At 41.4% G+C, this 19,413-nt stretch overlaps 1 protein-coding gene across 1 annotated transcript in view; it reads right to left on the bottom strand.

Moving 5' to 3' along the window:
• PLA2G4A (phospholipase A2 group IVA) overlaps nucleotides 1-19,413 on the bottom strand; it is a 244,534-nt gene that overhangs the window by 121,488 nt on the left and 103,633 nt on the right. The window contains 1 exon segment of the mRNA XM_044301970.1: nucleotides 12,589-12,703. Coding sequence (XP_044157905.1) covers nucleotides 12,589-12,703 — 115 coding nt within the window.

Consider the following 19,413-nt stretch of genomic DNA (forward strand, 5'->3'; position numbering starts at 1 on the left):
TCCATATCTTCCGTCAATGACGGCCCCTTGCGCTTTCCTGCATACCTTCCCCCTTTGTTCAACACTGAGGGGGTGAACACCCACCAGACAGTGTACCCGGGACAGGGCATCTGCATTTCCCTGTAACCTGCCTGCTCTATGTTCCATGGAAAACTTGAAGTTCTGTAGAGACAAAAAAAAACTGGTGACCCGAGCATTCCTCTTTTTGGCTTCGCTCATCCACTTAAGAGGGAGTGGTCGGTCACCAGATGGAACTTTCTCCCCAACAGATAATAGCGGAGAGACTCGAGTGCCAGGCACTCTCTCCACTATACTGTACCTAGTCTCGGCTGGGGTAAGTTTGCGGCTCAGGAAAACAACGGGATGTTCCTCCCCATTGATGTCCTGAGAGAGTACAGCTCCGAGGCCTACTTCAGATGTACCACACACTCCCTCATTGTCTGTACCACAAACTCCCTCATTATTATTATGGAGGATTATCCAGCATCAGCTTTTTTTTACACTTGAAAATTTGGGCCACGGAAGCCTGCCTTGTGCCAGATGAACGCGAAGACGACACGGTGGAAGGTGGAGTGGAGGACAAATGGGCGAAGAGAGGAGAAGGAGAAGAGGCAGGATGTGGAGTGACGGGAGTGTGGCTTTGTGGGTTCTGACGGTGTTGCGCCCACTGGGCGCGATAATGGGAGGCCTGGTGCCTTCTTAAGGTGGTCGTCCCTAGGTGAGTGTTGGGCTTACTGCGACTTATGAGTTTGACAGCACAGGCTGCAGATGGCAACACTATTATAAGCAGCAGACACATTAAAAAAGTCCCACACTGTGGACCCATGTGCCAGCGTCCTGGGAGCGCAAGATATGACCGTGCATGGTGGATGGCTTGCTCCAGATACATTTCCAGTCTGCTTTTTGCCTTCTGTGCACTGCGAGTTCTGCCTGCTTCTCCTCCCTATCTGCTGCTCCATCTCTCCCTCTGAACTCCCCTCCTCTTCCTCTCTTGTGGGCACCCACGTGATGTCCATCGACACGTCATCATCTTCACTGGTGATAAGCAGCAGGGGCTATATTTGAATTCACAATATTTCACAAATATTTTGTAGAATATTCGTCATATTCACAAATTTGAGATTATTTAATTGAATGCGAAAAATCGTCAAACGGTAAAAGTCACGTAATGCAAATTTAAAATGCGAAATACAGGCGTGGGTTACTTTGGCTACATTTTTCAAGCTGCTAGAAGTTTCATGAGTTTCTCCTGAGACTGAAGAAAATGGTTGGCACAGCAGTACATTACAATAGCTTTATATGCAGAGAGTCAAGTGCTCCAATATATTCGCAATTGCGCTAATCGGCAGAGATTAGAATATTTTTTCGCACTACATGCAACTTCACATTTTAGCAGACCTGACTATAGATTACTGATTGGTGCAGTAAGTATTGTTGTGAACTTAACATTGCTTCCTTCTCATTGGCCCACAAGCAAGAAGCAGAGAGGAATCATGTGCTCAGATGGAACAAAAATTCAGAATATTAGATATAACAAATATATAGCTATTCGCGATAAAAATTTGGTATTTGAATGTTCACGCTCCACACTAATCGTTACCTTCACCACCACTGACAATAGAGATCTCAGAGTAGGCAGCAACAGCGGGGACCACCCTCCTTGATCTGATCTGAAAACTGTCGTCAGACCGCCGGGTGGCAGCCGTTTATACCTCCTCTTCCTCATCCGATGCCAAGAATGGCTGCACATTGGTAAGGTCTGGGAATGAATGAGAAAATAATTCCTCTGACTCGAGTGGAGGAGCTATGGTGGTGGTGGTGGTGTCTTTGGGGATGCATACAGCAGAGTGAGGAGGGTGCGACAGGGCCGGTGTCGTAACCCGGCATCCCCGGGCAAGCGCCGGGGCCCAATGCTCCTGGGGGGGGGGCCACTGAGCTGCTATGAGCACTTCCATCAATACAGATGGGAGCTCTCACTGATGTCATTTCACTTACACAGTACCCCTTTGGTGGGCCCTCTGAGCTGCAGAGACTCAGACACGCCCCCTCTACACAGGACACGCCCCCTCTACACAGGACACATGCTGCCTGAGGAGAGAGACCGGAGCTGGAGCAGAGAAGTGTGAAGACAGTCTGTGAGTGAGTCTGCACTGTGACTGTCTCTTGTCTGTGGGACAGAAGGGGGGGACTCTTCGATCTACTGCTGCTTCATTCTATTTAGTTGTGTTACTGTTTCATTAAGCAGTTTGTCTCCATGACACCTGCCCCCCTCCCCCCCCTCACATATCCTGTCCTATCTCATCCTCATGGGGCCCCTGCTGTCTCCTTTCCTCCCTCATATATCCAGAGCTCCTGTTTAACCCTCCTATCTCCTATTGCTGCCCTGAACAGACCTCCTGCCACTACTTGTATGAATCCCCCTCAGAGCCCCTTCCACCTACTTGCTGTGTCTACCCCTCCTGTCCATCCAGGGCCCCTGTCTCACTCCTCTACCTCTCATTATGGTGGCATCTGAACCGCATTCACCATAAGGACCTTCTAACATCACAGGGTCATGTGCCCCCACCCCGTACTGTGCCCCTTTATACCCTGCATTGTGCCCTCTTACCACACCCTGTGCAGTGCCCATAGTCATTCCCTGTACTGTGCCCTCTTACACCCTTTTATCCGATCACTGTATGGTGGTTTTATCATTGTATGGCAGTGTTATCACTATATGGCGGTGGTATCCAATAACTGCATGGCCATGACTGTATCCCCTTCCATGCCCACACCACTTTTTTTAGACCTGGCATGAGCGGGAAAAGATACAGATTGCGGTGCTAAGGACCTTTGCGCCACAATCTGTGTCAGAAATACGCCTAATATAGATGTATTTCTAAATAATAAATGACCCCTAATTGTATTATTATTCGGGGGTAGGGCTTATATCTATATTATATAGATTCTAGTGTATTATACTTTGCCCTGTATTTTCCAGTAGAAAATGATCCTTGGGAAGCACAGTCCTCATCCCTGACCACCAGGACCAGGTAGCGCTCTGTCAGTACATGGCGGCCTCCCCTCTCCGCCGCGCTGCTCCGCTGTGTACTGGTGCTTATTCTGACACTAAGGCTGGGTTCACATCCCATTTGTGCCATCCATTTAATGTATACCAAAAATGTATGCGTTACCAGATGCCTCAGACTGATGCCGTACAGTGGTGTCCGTTCACCATACAGTTCGATTGTAAAAAAAACATAAAAACATATACGTTAACGTATGCATTTTTTTACTTGACTCTGCAGCATACAAATGCTGCACATTTGTGTACATCAAACCGATAGGAAAAACGTGATGTGAACACACATTGGGGGGGGGGGGGGGGGGCTAAAATTTGCTGTGGGGCCCAGTCAGTTCTAGCTACATCACTGCACATCTCCTTCTCTCCTCCAGGCCTGGCTCACTGCTGCAGCGGGCCGCCGGAGAGAAGTAGCGCAGGGAGCTGCGGTTAGTGATGGACAGGACCACCAGCTCCCCTGCAAGGATAGGTATGTGAGGGGGCCACTGGGGGGTCATTCATCACACTGTGAGGGCCCCTTACACAGTATAATGACTCCCAGTGCCCCCCATTTAGTATAATGATCCCCATTGACCCCCCCATTTAGCATAATAACCCCTCGTGCCCCCTCCATACAGTATAACCCCCAGTGTGGGGGCGACTGGGGGTCATTATTCTGAATGGAGGGTCACTGTGGGGTCATTATACTGTGAGGGTCCTTTACATAGTATAATGACCCCCAGTGTCCCCTATTTAGTATAATGATCACCAATGACCCTCCATTCAGTATAATGACCCCCAGAGCCCCCTCCATACAGTATATGTGGGGGCTACTGGGGGTCATTATTCTGAATGGGGGCCACTGGGGGGTTATTATTCTGAATGCAGGGCCACAGGTGGTCATTATACAAAGGGGGGGGGAATTGGGGGTTCATTATACTGTGTGAAGGGCCACTAGTAGTCATTATACTGTGTGAAGGGCCACTAGTAGTCATTATACTGTGTGAAGGGCCACTAGTAGTCATTATACTGTGTGAAGGGCCACTAGTAGTCATTATACTGTGTGAAGGGCCACTAGTAGTCATTATACTGTGTGAAGGACCACTAGTAGTCATTATACTGTGTGAAGGGCCACTAGTAGTCATTATACTGTATAGGGGCCACTGGGGGTCATTATACCGTGTGGGAGCCACAGGGGGACATGTCAATGTAAAAAAATGCCTCATGGGGGCCCACTGGGATTTATCGCCCAAGGGCCCACATGAACCTGGAGCCGGCCCTGGGTGCAGATACAGTGGATGAGGAGGGTGCAGAAGCAGATAGCCACTCAACCAACTCTGGTGCGCCCTTTGAAGTTATCGCACGCACCATCTCCAATTTCCCACTTAGGCTGTGGCCTGGTGAACCTGCCCGACCCCTACCTTCCCTGCGGAACGGTCTGCCTCTTCCTCTGCCTGTCATTTTCTAAATGACCCTCTGACTAAGTCCGTAGAGAAGAGCAGTATTTGTGGAAGAAGGTATATTGCAGCCCTGATAAGTATTTGTTGGAAAAATGTATATAGAAATAGCACCCCTTAATCAGTATTTTGTGGAAGAAAGTATATGGAACCAATCAATCATTATTTTGTGGGAGCAAGTGTATCACAGGCCTCGATCAGCATTTGCCATTTTGAATCCAGAGGGAAAAAAAGGCTGGTTTTGAGAGCTCCATTGATATAAGCAGGCATATAACGCGAGTTTGCACATTGCGTGTTTGATTTAAGTGTGTGTTGTATGAGTGTGTGACTTTAGATTAAGTGAGGGAGTATCTGAGAGCTAAATTATTTGTGTGCATTGCTGAGTGGCTGTATCTGACTTTATTGTACACTGTGACTTGCTACTGCTGCAAGGTTCATTGCAAAGCAGCTGAGAATATATTGTGATAACATAGTTTTTTCTGGGCTGTCTAATTAGGAGAGGTAAAAAGCCAGCCTTGAGGGCAGCCCAGTCCTTTGAATCCAGAGGAACAGGCTGGTTTTGAGAGCTCCATTTATATAAGCAGGCATATAACGCAAGTTTGCGCGTCATGTGTTTGATTTAAGTGTGTGTTGTATAAGTGTGTGACTTAAGATTAGGTGACTTCAGATTCAGGAACTTCAGTGGGTGACTGCAGTAGATCAGCTTCTTATTACTGCATTCTATTGTATTTCTCGCTTTCGTTGTGTAATCCCCATTTAGTATGTGTTCCATTATTGACAGCACAGTCCAGTGCACATCTTGTCTGGGACAGACGTTCAAGGGTGTATATCACTGTTCAAAATGTGAGCAAATTACCCATTTGGAATCACAAATTGAGTATCTAAACGTAGGGATGGGCTGCACCTCAATGGGGAAGGGCAGCTATGTTGGGGGAAAGATGGCTAGAAGGTTTGAGGAGTGTTTAAACTAGGGACTGGGGGAGGGCAATTATGTTATAGGATGGCAAGATAGTGTAGATAGCGACCAGGGGTAAGGTACTGGGACTGGGGGAGGAACGGAAGGAGGTACTAGAACAGTTCAGAAGGAAAGGAGTAGGGTAAAAAATATAAATAAACCTTTTAAATGTATGTATACTAATGCCAGAAGCCTGACTAATAAACTAGGGAACTTGAATTAGTGATATGTGAGAAGGACTATGACATAGTGGGAATAACTAGGCGGTTAATGTATAAGGTTACAGTCTGTTTAGAAAGGATCGTCAAAACCGGAGAGGAGAGGGGTCTGCCTTTATGTAAAGTCCTTTCTAAAGCCCACAGATATAAGTGAGGGACATGAACATGTGGAGTCACTGTGGGTAGAAATACATGGAGGCAAAAATAATAATAAATTACTAATAGGAGTTTATTATAAACCACCTAATATACCAGAGTCCACAGAAAATCTACTACTAAACGAGATAGACGAGGCGGCAAATCATAATGAGGTGGTTATTATGGGGGACTTCAACTACACAGATATAGACTGGGAAACTGAAAGCTGTACATCTCATAAAGGAAACAGGTTCTTGGCAATAACCAAAGACAATTACCTTTCCCAACTGGTTCAGAACCCCACTAGAGGGATGGCCATACTGGACTTAGTATTAACCAATAGACCTGACAGAACAACAGACGTGCAGGTTGGGAGACACCTGGGAAATAGTGATCATAAAGTAATAACCTTCAAATTATCCTTCAAACTAGCTTTTCTGCAGGAAGGAACAAAAATACCAAACTTCAAAAAAGTACCGCCACAAAATGGGATATTTTTAAAAGCATCCTAAATCTAATTGTGAGAGGTACATACCTTATAAGAATAAAGGGTTAAGGAACAAGAAAAAACCAATGTGGATAAATAGAACTGTAAAGAAAGCAATAAATTACAAAAAGAAAGCATTTAAATCACTAAAACAGGACGGAGGCCAGGAAGCACTGAAAAACTATAAGGAAAACGATAGAATATGTAAAAAACAAATAAAAGACACTAGAGACTGAGAGATTAATTGCCAAAGAGAGCAAAACTAACCCTAAAATGTTCTTCAATTATATAAATGGTAAAAAGTACAAATTTGAAGGTGTCGTCCCTCTATAGAGCAATGAGTGGGAAGTCGCAGAGAGCGACGAGGAGAAAGCAAAGCTATTAAATATTTTTTTTTTTCCACTGTATTTCCCTGAGGAAAATAAACTGTCAGATGAAATGCAGAATGTAAAAGTAAATTCCCCATTAAAAGTGCCCTGTCTGACCTAGGAAGAAGTACAGACTGTGACTGTGATGAGGGGACACCCTCTGAGTCTGGAGGAAAGAAGGTTTGTACACAAACATAGAAAAGGGGCCTGGATGGATTTCTGGAGTGTAATAATATTACAGGCTATAGCTACTAGAGAGGGGTCGTTGATACAGGGAGTTATTCTGATTGCCTGATTGGAGTCGGGAAGGAATTTTTTCCCCCTTCATGCGGGAAAATTGGCTTTTACCTCACAATTTTTCTTTTGCCTTCCTCTGGATCAACTTGCAGGATAACAGGCCGAACTGGATGGACAAATGTCTTTTTTTGGCCTTATATACTATGTTTTATACTACCGTATGTTAATATGTAAGGTATATAGCAATAGCACCCCTAAATCAGTATTTTGTGGAAGAAGGTATATGGTGCCCCTCAATCACTATTTGGCAGAAACATGTAGATAGCACCACTCAATCAGTATTTGGCAGAAACAGGCATACAGAACCCCTCAAAGTTTTTGGCGGAAACAGGTATATGGCACCCCTCAATCAGTATTTTGTGGAAGCAGGTGTATTGCAGCCCTCAATCAGTATTTGGTGGAAGAAGGTATGTAGCTATAGCACCCCATAATCAGTATTTTGTGGTAGAAGGTATATGACACCCGTCAATCAGTATTTAGCAGAAACAGGTATAACGCACCCATCAATTAGGATTTTGTGGAAGAAGGTATATTGAAGCCCTCAAGCAGTTTTTTTTGGGGGGGCAACAGGTATATTACACCCGTTCCAATTAGTTACTCCAATAGCGTTTATCCCTCTATCTAGATGCGGTACCACAGCAGAACCGCACACAACTGCTGCACAATACAAATGCACTATATTATCATTTCTATGTTAGAAAGTATATTATAAGTCTATCACACCCCTCTATATTACACCTATAGATAGCACACCTATACCAGTCCTTGAAAGGACTTTTGTGGCCCTATTAGCTAGAGTTTGGTGTCTCTAACTGTACCTGCTCCAAAATGCAATCTCTCCCTACACTGGCAAAACAAATAATGTAAAATGGCTGCCAGATCGGGTTCTGTTATAGGGTAGGGGGTATGTCCATGTGCTGAAATGTCTCAATTGGCTGTCCTGTCCCACATGATGGATGTATCATGGGTCAAAGTTTGGCGCTATGCAAAAAAGTATGGTGCGCGCGAACCGCAAGGCCATCTCTAGAACCACATTTACAACTACATCAGCAGAATCAGCTTCCACTGTCACATAATCATACTAGGGTACAAATACAGCTTCATATTTCTCTTCTCACAGATATAAGAATATGCACTAGTTGATTTAATCATGCATGGCATGTAAATATACAGATCCTCTTTTAGAAACAGGAGTCACATATGCTGCTTCCAGTATACACAGATGTCCAGAAAGCTTACCAGCAAACATCTTTTTGACCAAATGGGACATGGTGTAAAAAAACAGTCCAGCAAAATCTGCCTTCCAAAAACCGTATGGCATTCCTTTCCTTCTGCTGCCTGCCGCGTGCCCGTACAGCAGTTTACGACCACATATGGGGTGTTTCTGTAAACTACAGAATCAGCGCCATAAATATTGAGTTTTGTTTGGCTGTTAACCCTTGCTTTGTAACTGGAATTTTGTTTATTTTTATTTTGTCTCTATATTCCATGAATTCTTGTGGAACACCTAAAGGGTTAAAAAAGTTAGTAAAATCAGTTTTGAATACCTTGAGGAGTGTAGTTTGTAAAATGGGGTCATTTTTGGGTGGTTTCTATTATGTAAGCCTCACAAAGTTAGTGAGTCAGTACGTTTACTGGAGGTTAGGGCGGCGGTCAGAGGTGCCATCAGGTCCCCATGCGGCTGTAAGGGGGACCCGATGGCATGGAAGGCAGCGCAATGCCTTCCTTAGGCATCAGCGCTGCCTTCTGGTGACAAGCCTGTAAGATTCAGCCTCCTGGATCTCACAGGCCGGAAGCTGTATGAGTAATACACACTGTATTACTCATACAGCCAATGCATTCCAATACAGAAGTACTGGAATGCATTGTAAAGGGGATCAGACCCCAAAAGTTGAAGTCCAAAAGTGGGACAAAAAATAAAGTGAAAAGAAAAGTTGAAAAAAGAAAGTTTTCCCCCCAAAAAATTAATAGTTTCAAGAAAAAAAAAACACACAAAAAAAATGGTAATTTCACCCAAATAAAGTAAAAAACTATTTGTAAAAAATGGGGGGGAAAAGTATCACCGCATCTGTATCAAATGGCTCTATAAACATATCACATCACCTAACCCCTCAGATGAACACAGTAAAAAATAAAAACTGTGCTAAATAATTTTTTGTCAACTTACATCACAAAAAGTACAACAGTAAGCAATCAAAAAGGCATATGCCCACCAAAATAGTACAAATCTAACCGTCACCTCAAACCCGCAAAATGAGCCCCTACCTGAGACAATCGCCCCCCCAAAAAAAAAAAAAAAAAGAAAAAAAAAAGATGGCTCAGAATATGGAGACACTAAAACATGATTTTTTTTGTTTAAAAAAATGAAATCATTGTGTAAAACTTACATAAGCAAAAAAAAGTATACATATTAGGTATTGGCACGTCCGCAATAACATGCTCTATAAAAATATCAAATGACCTAACCCTTCAGGTGAACACAGTAAAAAAAAAAAAAAAAACGCTGTAAAAAAAAGCAATTTTTTGTCACCTTACATCACAAAAAGTGTAAGGGCTGTTTCACACGAGCGGATGCCGTGCGTGACATCCGCTCCGTGAATGACAGCCAAGACCCGATGCGGACTGCAAAGGCACGGAGAAGTAGCATGACTGATAATGCTCCGTGCCTCTCTGTGATCTCTTTACTATGAAATTACAGTGAGATAAACTTGTCACTGTGATTTCGTAGTTAAGAGGTCACAGAGAGGCACGGAGCATTATCAAATCATGTTAATGCTCCGTGCCTTTGCAGTCCGCATCGGGTCTTGGCTGTCATTCACGGAGCGGATGTCACACACTGCATCTGCTCGTGTGAAACAGCTCTAATAGCAAGTGATCAAAAAGTCATATGCACCCCAAAATAGTGCCAATTAAACCGTCATCTCATTCCGCTAAATTCATACCCTACCCAAGATAATCGCCCCAAAACTTAAAAAAACTATGGCTCTCAGACTATGGAGACACAAATTTTTTTGGGTTTCAAAAATGAAATCATTGTGTAAAACTTACATAAGCAAAAAAAATTTATACATATTAGGTAACTATTGACACGTCCGTAATAACATGCTCTTTAAAAATATCACATAATCTAACCCCTCAAGTGAATACCGTAAAAAAAAAGAAAAAAAGGGTGCCAAAACAGCTATTTCTTGTTACCTTGTCTCACAAAAAATGTAATATAGAGCAACCAAAATTCATATGTACCCTAAACTAGTACCAACAAAACTGCCACCCTATCCCATAGTTTTTAAAATGGGGTAACTTTTTGGGAGTTTCTACTCTAGGGGTGCATTGGGGGGCTTCAAATGGGACATGGTGTCAAAAAACCAGTCCAGCAAAATCTGCCTTCCAAAAACCGTATGGCATTCCTTTCCTTCTGCGCCCTGCCGTGTGCCCGTACAGCATTTTACAACCACATATGGGGTGTTTCTGTAAAGGCTGTTAACCCTTGCTTTGTAACTGAAAAATGAAATATTAAAATGTAAAATTTGGCAAAAAATGGAAACTTAACATTTTTTGGAAATTTTTGGTAAATTTGATATTTTATTTATAAATAAATATGACATTTTTTACTTCATTTTACCAGTGTCATGAAGTACAATATGTGATGAAAAAACAGCCTCAGAATGGCCTGGATAAGTCAAAGCGTTTTAAAGTCACCACATAAAGTGACACTGGTCAGATTTGCAAAAAATGGCCTGGTCCTTAAGGTGAAAATGAGCCCGGTCTCTAAGGGGTTAACAGCATTTATAAAGGATTAAGAAAATTGCTTTACGGCAGCCCAATGGGCCATAGACACAATGGTCAGGGTGGACCTCATTGACTTCTATGGGAGAGTTTTCTGGGCATGCTCTGTGACCTGTGCAGAGGTCAATGTACAAGGAAAGAATAGATAAGCTCTGCCAATCACCTATTGTGAATGGTGGATCCCGTCTTATCTGTCATTCTATTCCTGCCTGCAATTATATCACCTGTGGGTATAGATAAGCAAATGACAGCAGTAAAGTGATCAGTACAGACCAAGAAGTGGTATCTATTACTAGGTTTAGTGGTCAGTACGAAAACTGCAGGATTTTATGTTTTTTGTTTAAATATAGATATTGACATGGAAAATTAAAAATAACATAAAAAATTATTTAAAAAGATATGTTAAAACTAAAAGCATGATTTAAACAATAGGTCATTTTCTGATGACACATTCCCTTTAAATGTACGTGCATGCTTGCTTTACAGTGCAGCGCCAGATTGCCAGACACATCGTATTATATACTGAATAACTTTTTTCTTTTATTGTACAGAATAGAAACCATATTGTGCTTATGATGTGGGAGATATGCAGAAATACCCAGCAGCACGTATACAAGGAGAAACAACTGATTTGTCACCCAGTCATAATATAATGTTACATTAGTTACCTTTTATTAGGTGTTTAGTCACTTACTAGACGGCGTACTTCTAGATTTGATATCGTTTGCTTAATACGTCAGAACTAAATGTATTCAGAAATTATTCAACAACTCCTACGTTATAATTATGATTGGTTTCCTGCTTACGTCTTAAGAGTGAATTAAGTCAAAGTAAATGCAGTCAAAGACTTATAGCCTAGGTCAGATCCCCAACAGACATTTATGGGATAATACAACTTTAATGGAAATTGTTTCAAAGCTTTAAGACGTAAAAAGGTCCAGTAACAGGGTGGCAAGGCGAGACTATTTCTTTCTAACTAATTCCAGTTGTTTAAATTTAGGAAAGAAAGTACGTCATTAGCTACAATAGGAATGCTGTAAAGTCAGAAAGCTTGCCATGTGGAAGAGCAGAAATATATAGTAAGAAGATACATGCACTAAAATCGTGTGGGAATTATAGGTCAAAACCATGCAAAGGGGGAGATAAGAAGTAAATACTGGATGTTATACATGCTACAATTAGAAAAGACTGCAAACAAATCCTTTTAAACATTGCCCTTATACACCGCACTGTTTCATTATTCTTTCTAGTACGTGTTGCTGCCACTAGGGGAGCTGTCCACAGCTCTTATAAGCCAGTTCAGTGGTGTGCAAACAATGCATCTGTAGCTATAGTGAAAATAGCGCGCCTGAAAGCTGCTTAGTAAAAAAAAATTGCTAAATTTTGTTTCACAATTAGCGGGACAGCCAAAGATTGCAATAAAAGTTGCTAAAATGCATGTTTTCATTTAAGGCATGCATAGAGTGATATCAAGAAAGTTATTAAAAGGTATCTAGTTCAGTGATGTGAGAGGTAGGAAGCTACGTCATGAGGGAGATTTGGGGTAGTTCACTCGAAATCTCCAAGCAACAATAGTTCTGCACCAAATTTCTACAAAGTCCAAAGTCTAATACGACTCCGTGTGCTTGGAGATTTGAATCTGAACCACATTTACAACTACGTCAGCAGAATCAGCTTCCACTGTCACATAATCATACTGGGGTACAAATACAGCTTCATATTTCTCTTCTCACAGATATAAGACTATGCTATCATGCATGACATGTAAATACACAGATCCTCTTTTAGAAACAGGAGTGACATATGCTGCTTGCAGTATACACAGATGTCCAGAACGCTTACCAGCAAACATCAGCTCTGACACATCCGGCTTGACATGAAGACAAGTGAATAATGGCATTGGACATTGACCATCGCCTATTTTTTCCTGCATATTACTTAACTTGCTGTTCATTCTCTGTTATGAAAAACAAAAATAATTACAAAGAAAGTTAGCTGGAATACAGACAGAAAAGTGTCACTAGTCAGCAAAAAAGCTGGTTGAAAAGCACTTAAGGGGTCATTTATACAAGAAACTGGCAACAAAAGTTGCAAACCGCTGGCTTGCATCTTTTGAAATGTCATTGCGACTAAATGCAGTTGCAAATGGCAATCCTATGCCACCCATGCCACTTTCTAAAAAGGGGGTATGGCGAGGGCGGGGTATAAGCAGGAACATCGACCCCTGCAGATGTCATAATTTATGTCCGTTTTTCTCATTACAGGTGCACAGACTGAAGGAGGATGGATGTGCTTAATTTCTGATGAGGGGTTTTCTTCCGAAATTAAAGGAAATATGTCATCAGTAAATGACCTATGATTTAAATCATATTTTTGTGTTTTATATATTTTTAAAGAATTTTTGATGTTATTCCTAATTTTCCACAGCAATATCTATATTTATATCTATAAAAGTTTTCGCACTGGCCACTAACCATAATAATAGGTGCCACTTCTTGGTCTGTACAGAGCACTTTACTGCAGTCATTTGCTTATCTATACACAGATAGCATTACAGGTAGGATTAGAATGACAGATAAGAGAGGATCCACCATTCACAATAGATTGTCAAAGCTCATCTATTCCTTCTTTGTACAATGACCTCTGCACAGGTCACAGAGCATGCCCAGAAAACTCTCCCATAGAAGTCAATGAGGTTCCCTCCAGACCATTGTGTCTATGGACCATGGGGTTGCCGTAAAGTCATTTTCTTAATGCTTTATAAATGCTGTTATGAACAGTTCAGGCGAGATTGCTTCCCCCATAATCATGTTCAGAAAATAGAATAAAAAAAACTGCAATTAGAAAATAAAAATAGATTAGAAAAAAAGGAGATGTGTCGCTATCCGGTTTTAACTGGCAGAACCCATTTTGGTGACACATTTGGTGCATCTTCCTACTGATGTAGGGGATATGCACATCAGCTTAGTCTTGATAAATTACCCCCTAAATCTCCACCTTGGTGTCATTGGAATTTTCCTCAAAGGCTCTGGACACTTTTGGGGATATATTATTACATTTTACTCATTTGGGGCTACAAAAATAGTTTTTCAATAGGTCTTTGTTTAAAATGTTTAACCATTTGTCCTCTGCAGCCTGCATCTTTTGACATTTAGCATAGTTGCCCCGTGTCTCCTTCGCAGTGAAATCTGTCTAAGGACTGGTAAGAATTTATGAGCTCCCAGGAATGCAGATATGGATTATAGAACAAGTCATCAGACAGTTTCTTCAATATTAACAGAAGAGATGTAGGACTCAGCCCACGTGACGCCAATGCTTCTTTTGGCGCAACTTGATGACCATAGGTTTATATAAGAATATCTTTTTATTACTAAGAGATGACAATGCGTTTCAGAGCAACAGAGCTCCTTGCGCGTGTAGCTGCATCGCTCATTCATTCTCCGGTCCGGATTTCAGACTTGAAAAAGGAGCTCTGTTGCTCCGAAACGCATTGTCATCTCTTAGAAATAAAAATATATTCTTATATAACCCTGTGGTCGTCAAGTTGCACCAAAAGAAGTGTCAGCGTCACAAGAGCTGAATCTCACCTATATCTCTTCTTTTACTATTGATTCACGTTTCTCCTGGGGGCCGACGACCCCTCGCAGCAGGGATTGGATGACACTGGCAGCACTGACCTCTTCTCCATACCCACCTACACTAGTGTGGTGCCTATGATTGCACAACAACATAAGGTCAGCCTAATCAACTAAATGGACACCCACATATCTATGCCTACTGCCCTATGAGCGCCTTTTCCCCTATATTGTTGTCAGTTTCTTTGAGGGACTTCTTATGGAAGCAGAACAACCTACAGTACATGTGAAAAGGTGCCGGCTGCAGAGGACAAATTGTTAAAATGATTCAGTAAAGGCCTTAGGAAAACTGTTTTAGCCCAAAATAAGTGCAATGTAAGAAGATGATTTGCCTATAGGCTCCCATGATATAAAATGTGCTCTGCACAGTATCCTTTATTTCTCAGGATACCTTTGCATGAAATAGCACATCAGACTGTAACTGTTCAATACACCAAGGTATACCGGTCCGACAGAGGCCAAAAGGACACTCTTTATCCTCTGTTCGAAATATTTGGGTGTCTTGATACATTTGATGCAGCGGGCGAGTGAATGTGGCCTTAGGAGTCCAAGTGACGCTTTTATTATGAAGAAGTCAATCTCAAGCCATTTTACAAGGTTTATCCGCAGAAGTGTTATCATTTTAGATAGTATTAAAGCCATATAAAATGAACTGTATTTGCACCTCAGGTCCAATTAGTTTGCCAAACTTCCTGCCTAATTTGCCCATGCCTGTGTGTATCATCCATTTCATTGCTATTGCTATCACTGTTGTGAATCATTAACTATGTTATTTGCTTCATACAAGAAGCCATTCATACTTCATGGTTCTACTTCCTCTTCTTGTTCACCTAATAGCCTTCATATGTGTGTGAGCATTCAACCTACCCACGATAGTTAAAGTATAACTAACTGGTCACATTAATGAATATTCAGCTATTGGCAAAGCATACGGAGGTCTGCTAGACCCTAAAGTGTAATTGGAGTGAGCAGGAATGTTCTGAGGGTCCCCTACTGTCCTTTACTAGGCTACTATTGAAATCCGTATTGGTCATGGCAATAGTAAAGGAAATGTAACTGACAACTGTATTGTATGATAACAATAAGATACCTGAACAGAGCTGTGAAGAGATTCACAGGAGTTTGGATAGAAAATATTCTGAATGCGGCAATCTGTGTTAATGAATACTGTGCCTATAAACATCCAGATATAGTGTATCCCTGATACAAAGTCAAAAGAAAGTCATTAAAAGGGTATTCCTGCTTTATAATGTGACAAGAATGCATATAGCTATGATAACCATTAAAATTATTATCAGTGGGGCTCTTACCTATGGGACACCTACAGATCTCAAGAATGTCCCTTCTGGATTTTCTCTGCCCAAAAACCTCATGTAGATCGAAGGATTGCAGGAAACAAATAGTTCTCAATAAAAATGAAATGTGATGTATTGCAATTCCCTCCAGAGTGGGCGATATATCAGTAAGAAAACTATTAGCGGCCTTGGAAGTGACTAGGAACTGAGATCTGCCTTTATTTTCGGAATGCTCTTGTGGCTAACATGGCGAGTTATTCAGTCTATATTTTTTTAATAATGAGGACAATTAGAACAGGTTTGCAATAAAATAAAATAGGAGCTCACAACTTTAAAGCTGATGTAAGAATCAGTTACCTACAGTACTTTTAAAGAATTTGTCCAAGAGTAGAAATAAACTAAATTATCTTCATGAAATGTTAATAAAATAATTAAATATATATACAGTACAGACCAAAAGTTTGGACACACCTTCTCATTCAAAGAGTTTTCTTTATTTTCATGACTATGAAAATTGTAGATTCACACTGAAGGCATCAAAATTATGAATTAACACATGTGGAATTATATACATAACAAAAAAGTGTGAAACAACTGAAAATATGTAAAATTCTAGGTTCTTTAAAGTAACCACCTTTTGCTTTGATTACTGCTTTGTACACTCTTGGCATTCTATTGATGAGCTTCAAGAGGTAGTCACCTGAAATGGTTTTCACTTCACAGGTGTGCCCTGTCAGGTTTAATAAGTGGGATTTCTTGCCTTATAAATGGGGTTGGGACCATCAGTTGCGTTGTGGAGAAGTCAGGTGGATACACAGCTGATAGTCCTACTGAATAGACTCTTAGAATTTGTATTATGGCAAGAAAAAAGCAGCTAAGTAAAGAAAAAGAGTGGCCATCATTACTTTAAGAAATTAAGGTCAGTCAGTCCGAAAAATTGGGAAAACTTTGAAAGTGTCCCCAAGTGCAGTCACAAAAACCATTAAGCGCTACAAAGAAACTGGCTCACATGCGGACCGCCCAGGAAAGGAAGACCAAGAGTCACCTCTGCTGCGGAGGATAAGTTCATCCGAGTCACCAGCCTCAGAAATCGCAGGTTAACAGCAGCTCAGATTAGAGACCAAGTCAATGCCACACAGAGTTCTAGCAGCAGACACATCTCTAGAACAACTGTCTCTAGAGGAGACTGTGTGAATAAGGCCTTCATGGTAGAATATCTGCTAGGAAACCACTGCTAAGGACAGGCAACAAGCAGAAGAGACTCGTTTGGGCTAAAGAACACAAGGAATGGACATTAGACCAGTTGAAATCTGTGCTTTGGTTTGATGAGTCCAAATTTGAGATCTTTGGTTCCAACCGCCGTGTCTTTGTGCGACGCAGAAAAGCTGAACGAATGGACTCTACATGCCTGGTTCCCACCGTGAAGCATGGAGGAAGAGGTGTGATGGTGTGGGGGTGCTTTGCTGGTGACACTGTTGTTTTTTTTTTTTTTTTCAAAATTGAAGGCATACTGAACCAGCATGGCTACCACAGCATCTTTCACCAGCATGCTATTCCATCCAGTTTGCTTTTAGTTGGACCATCATTTATTTTTCAACAGGACAATGGCCCCAAACACACCTCCAGGCTGTGTAAGGGCTATTTGACTATGAAGGAGAGTGATGGGGTGCTGCGCCAGATGACCTGGTCTCCACAGTCACTGGACCTGAACCCAATCGAGATGGTTTGGGGTGAGCTGGACCGCAGAGTGAAAGCAAATGGGCCAACAAGTGCTAAGCATCTCTGGGAACTCCTTCAAGACTGTTGGAAGACCATTTCAGGTGACTACCTCTTGAAGCTCATCAAGAGAATGCCAAGAGCATGCAAAGCAGTAATCAAAGCAAATGGTGGCTACTTTGAAGAACCTAGAATATGACATATTGTTAGTTGTTTCACACTTTTTTGTTATGTATATAATTCCACATGTGTTAATTCATAGTTTTGATGCCTTCAGTGTGAATCTACAATTTTCATAGTCATGAAAATAAAGAAAACTCTTTGAATGAGAAGGTGTGTCCAAACTTTTGGTCCGTACTGTATATATTACATTACAGTTAAATTATCTGCCAAAATTCCCATTAAATGCAAATATTTCTAAAATTCTGTGTTCACTTTCTTCATTAAGGGCAATTGAGTGTAGATTGACTGGGGACACAAAAAAAGTGAAAAGCAAAGACTTCCGAATGCACTGTAACTGTAAGAATTCATCTAAGTATCTTAACCCCTTTGCTACCAGTGCCGTACATGTACTCCACTGGAGTGATGGGCAAACAAGGTGGTTGGCTGGGTCTCTGCTGTTTCAAACAGCAGAGACCCGTGGCTACTGACCATGACCAGCAATAATCACGTCATTAAATCCTTTAGATGCTGTGATCAAGTGTGATTGCGGCATCTAAAGGGTGAAAAACGCAGAAGCTTGCGCTTACAGGCTTCTTATCCGGCACCCTCTGCAACCAACGAGGATGCTGGTAATTGATTTTAATACGCTGGGTCTCTCTGAAGAGACCCAGGGAATTGAAGCTGCAATTATTATTTTAGCCAGCAGGTGGCAGGCCAACATAAGAAGTAAGCAATTCTAGTACCAATATGTATATATAATAAACATAATGGTACAGTTTTTAGCCTCAAAAATGAGCTAACAAACCATAAAAAAAAGTTTAAAAATATATATATTTTTTCAAATCTAAGTTTAAATCACCCCCCTTTCCATAGAATAAAAAAAATACATAAATAACAAAAAATATAAACATCATGCGCATCACCGCATTTGAAAACGCCCATACTATCAAAATATAAAAATATTTTCCCAACGGAAAATAGGTCAAAATTGCCGATTTGCCATTTTTTAATCGCTTCTCTTACCCCAATTTTTTTTAATAAAATCTGATCAAACAGTAACACACTCCAAAATGGAGATTGTCCCACAAAAAACGAGCCCTCACACAGCTCAATAGATATAACTATAAAACAGTAATGGGGATCAGAATATAGTAAAAGTATTCATTTATTTTTACACTATTTAGACATAGAAAACCTATACAAATGTGGTATCATTGTAATCATACTGACCCACAGAATGAAGGGCACGGGTCAGTATTGCCACAAAACTACTCATTTTGTACCCTCAGTCTGGTTCAAGAGGCTACCCAATCATGGGGAAGACTGCTGAATTGACAGTTGTCCAAAATACAGTCATTGACACCCTCCATAAAAGGTCATTGCTAAAGAGGAAGGCAGTTCACAGAGTGCTGTATCCAAGCATAATAATGTAAAGTTGAGTGGAAGGAAAAGGTGTGGCATAAAAAGGTACGCAAGCAACAGGGGTAGCTGCAGAATGGATCATCAAGAAAAAGCCATTCAAGATTTTGTAGAAGATTCATCAGGAGTGGGCTGCAGCTGGAATCAGTACTCCAAGAGCCACCACACACTGACGTAAACAGGACAAGGACTACAAGTTTATATTTCTTGTGTCAAGCCACTGATGACCCAGAGACGACGTCAGAGGCATCTTACCTGGGCTAAGGAGAAAAAGGACTGGATTGTTGCTCAGTAGTCCAAAGTCCTGTTTTCAGGTGAAAGTAAATTCAGTCTGGAGGAAAAGTTGAAAGGCACACAATCCAAGTTGCTTAAGATCGACTGTGAAGTTTACAAAGTCAATAAATATTAGGACATCAACACGATTCTAACATTTTTGGCTC

This window comes from Bufo gargarizans, chromosome 7 (genome assembly GCF_014858855.1).
Source record: "Bufo gargarizans isolate SCDJY-AF-19 chromosome 7, ASM1485885v1, whole genome shotgun sequence".
NCBI classification, from domain to species: Eukaryota; Metazoa; Chordata; class Amphibia; order Anura; family Bufonidae; genus Bufo; species Bufo gargarizans.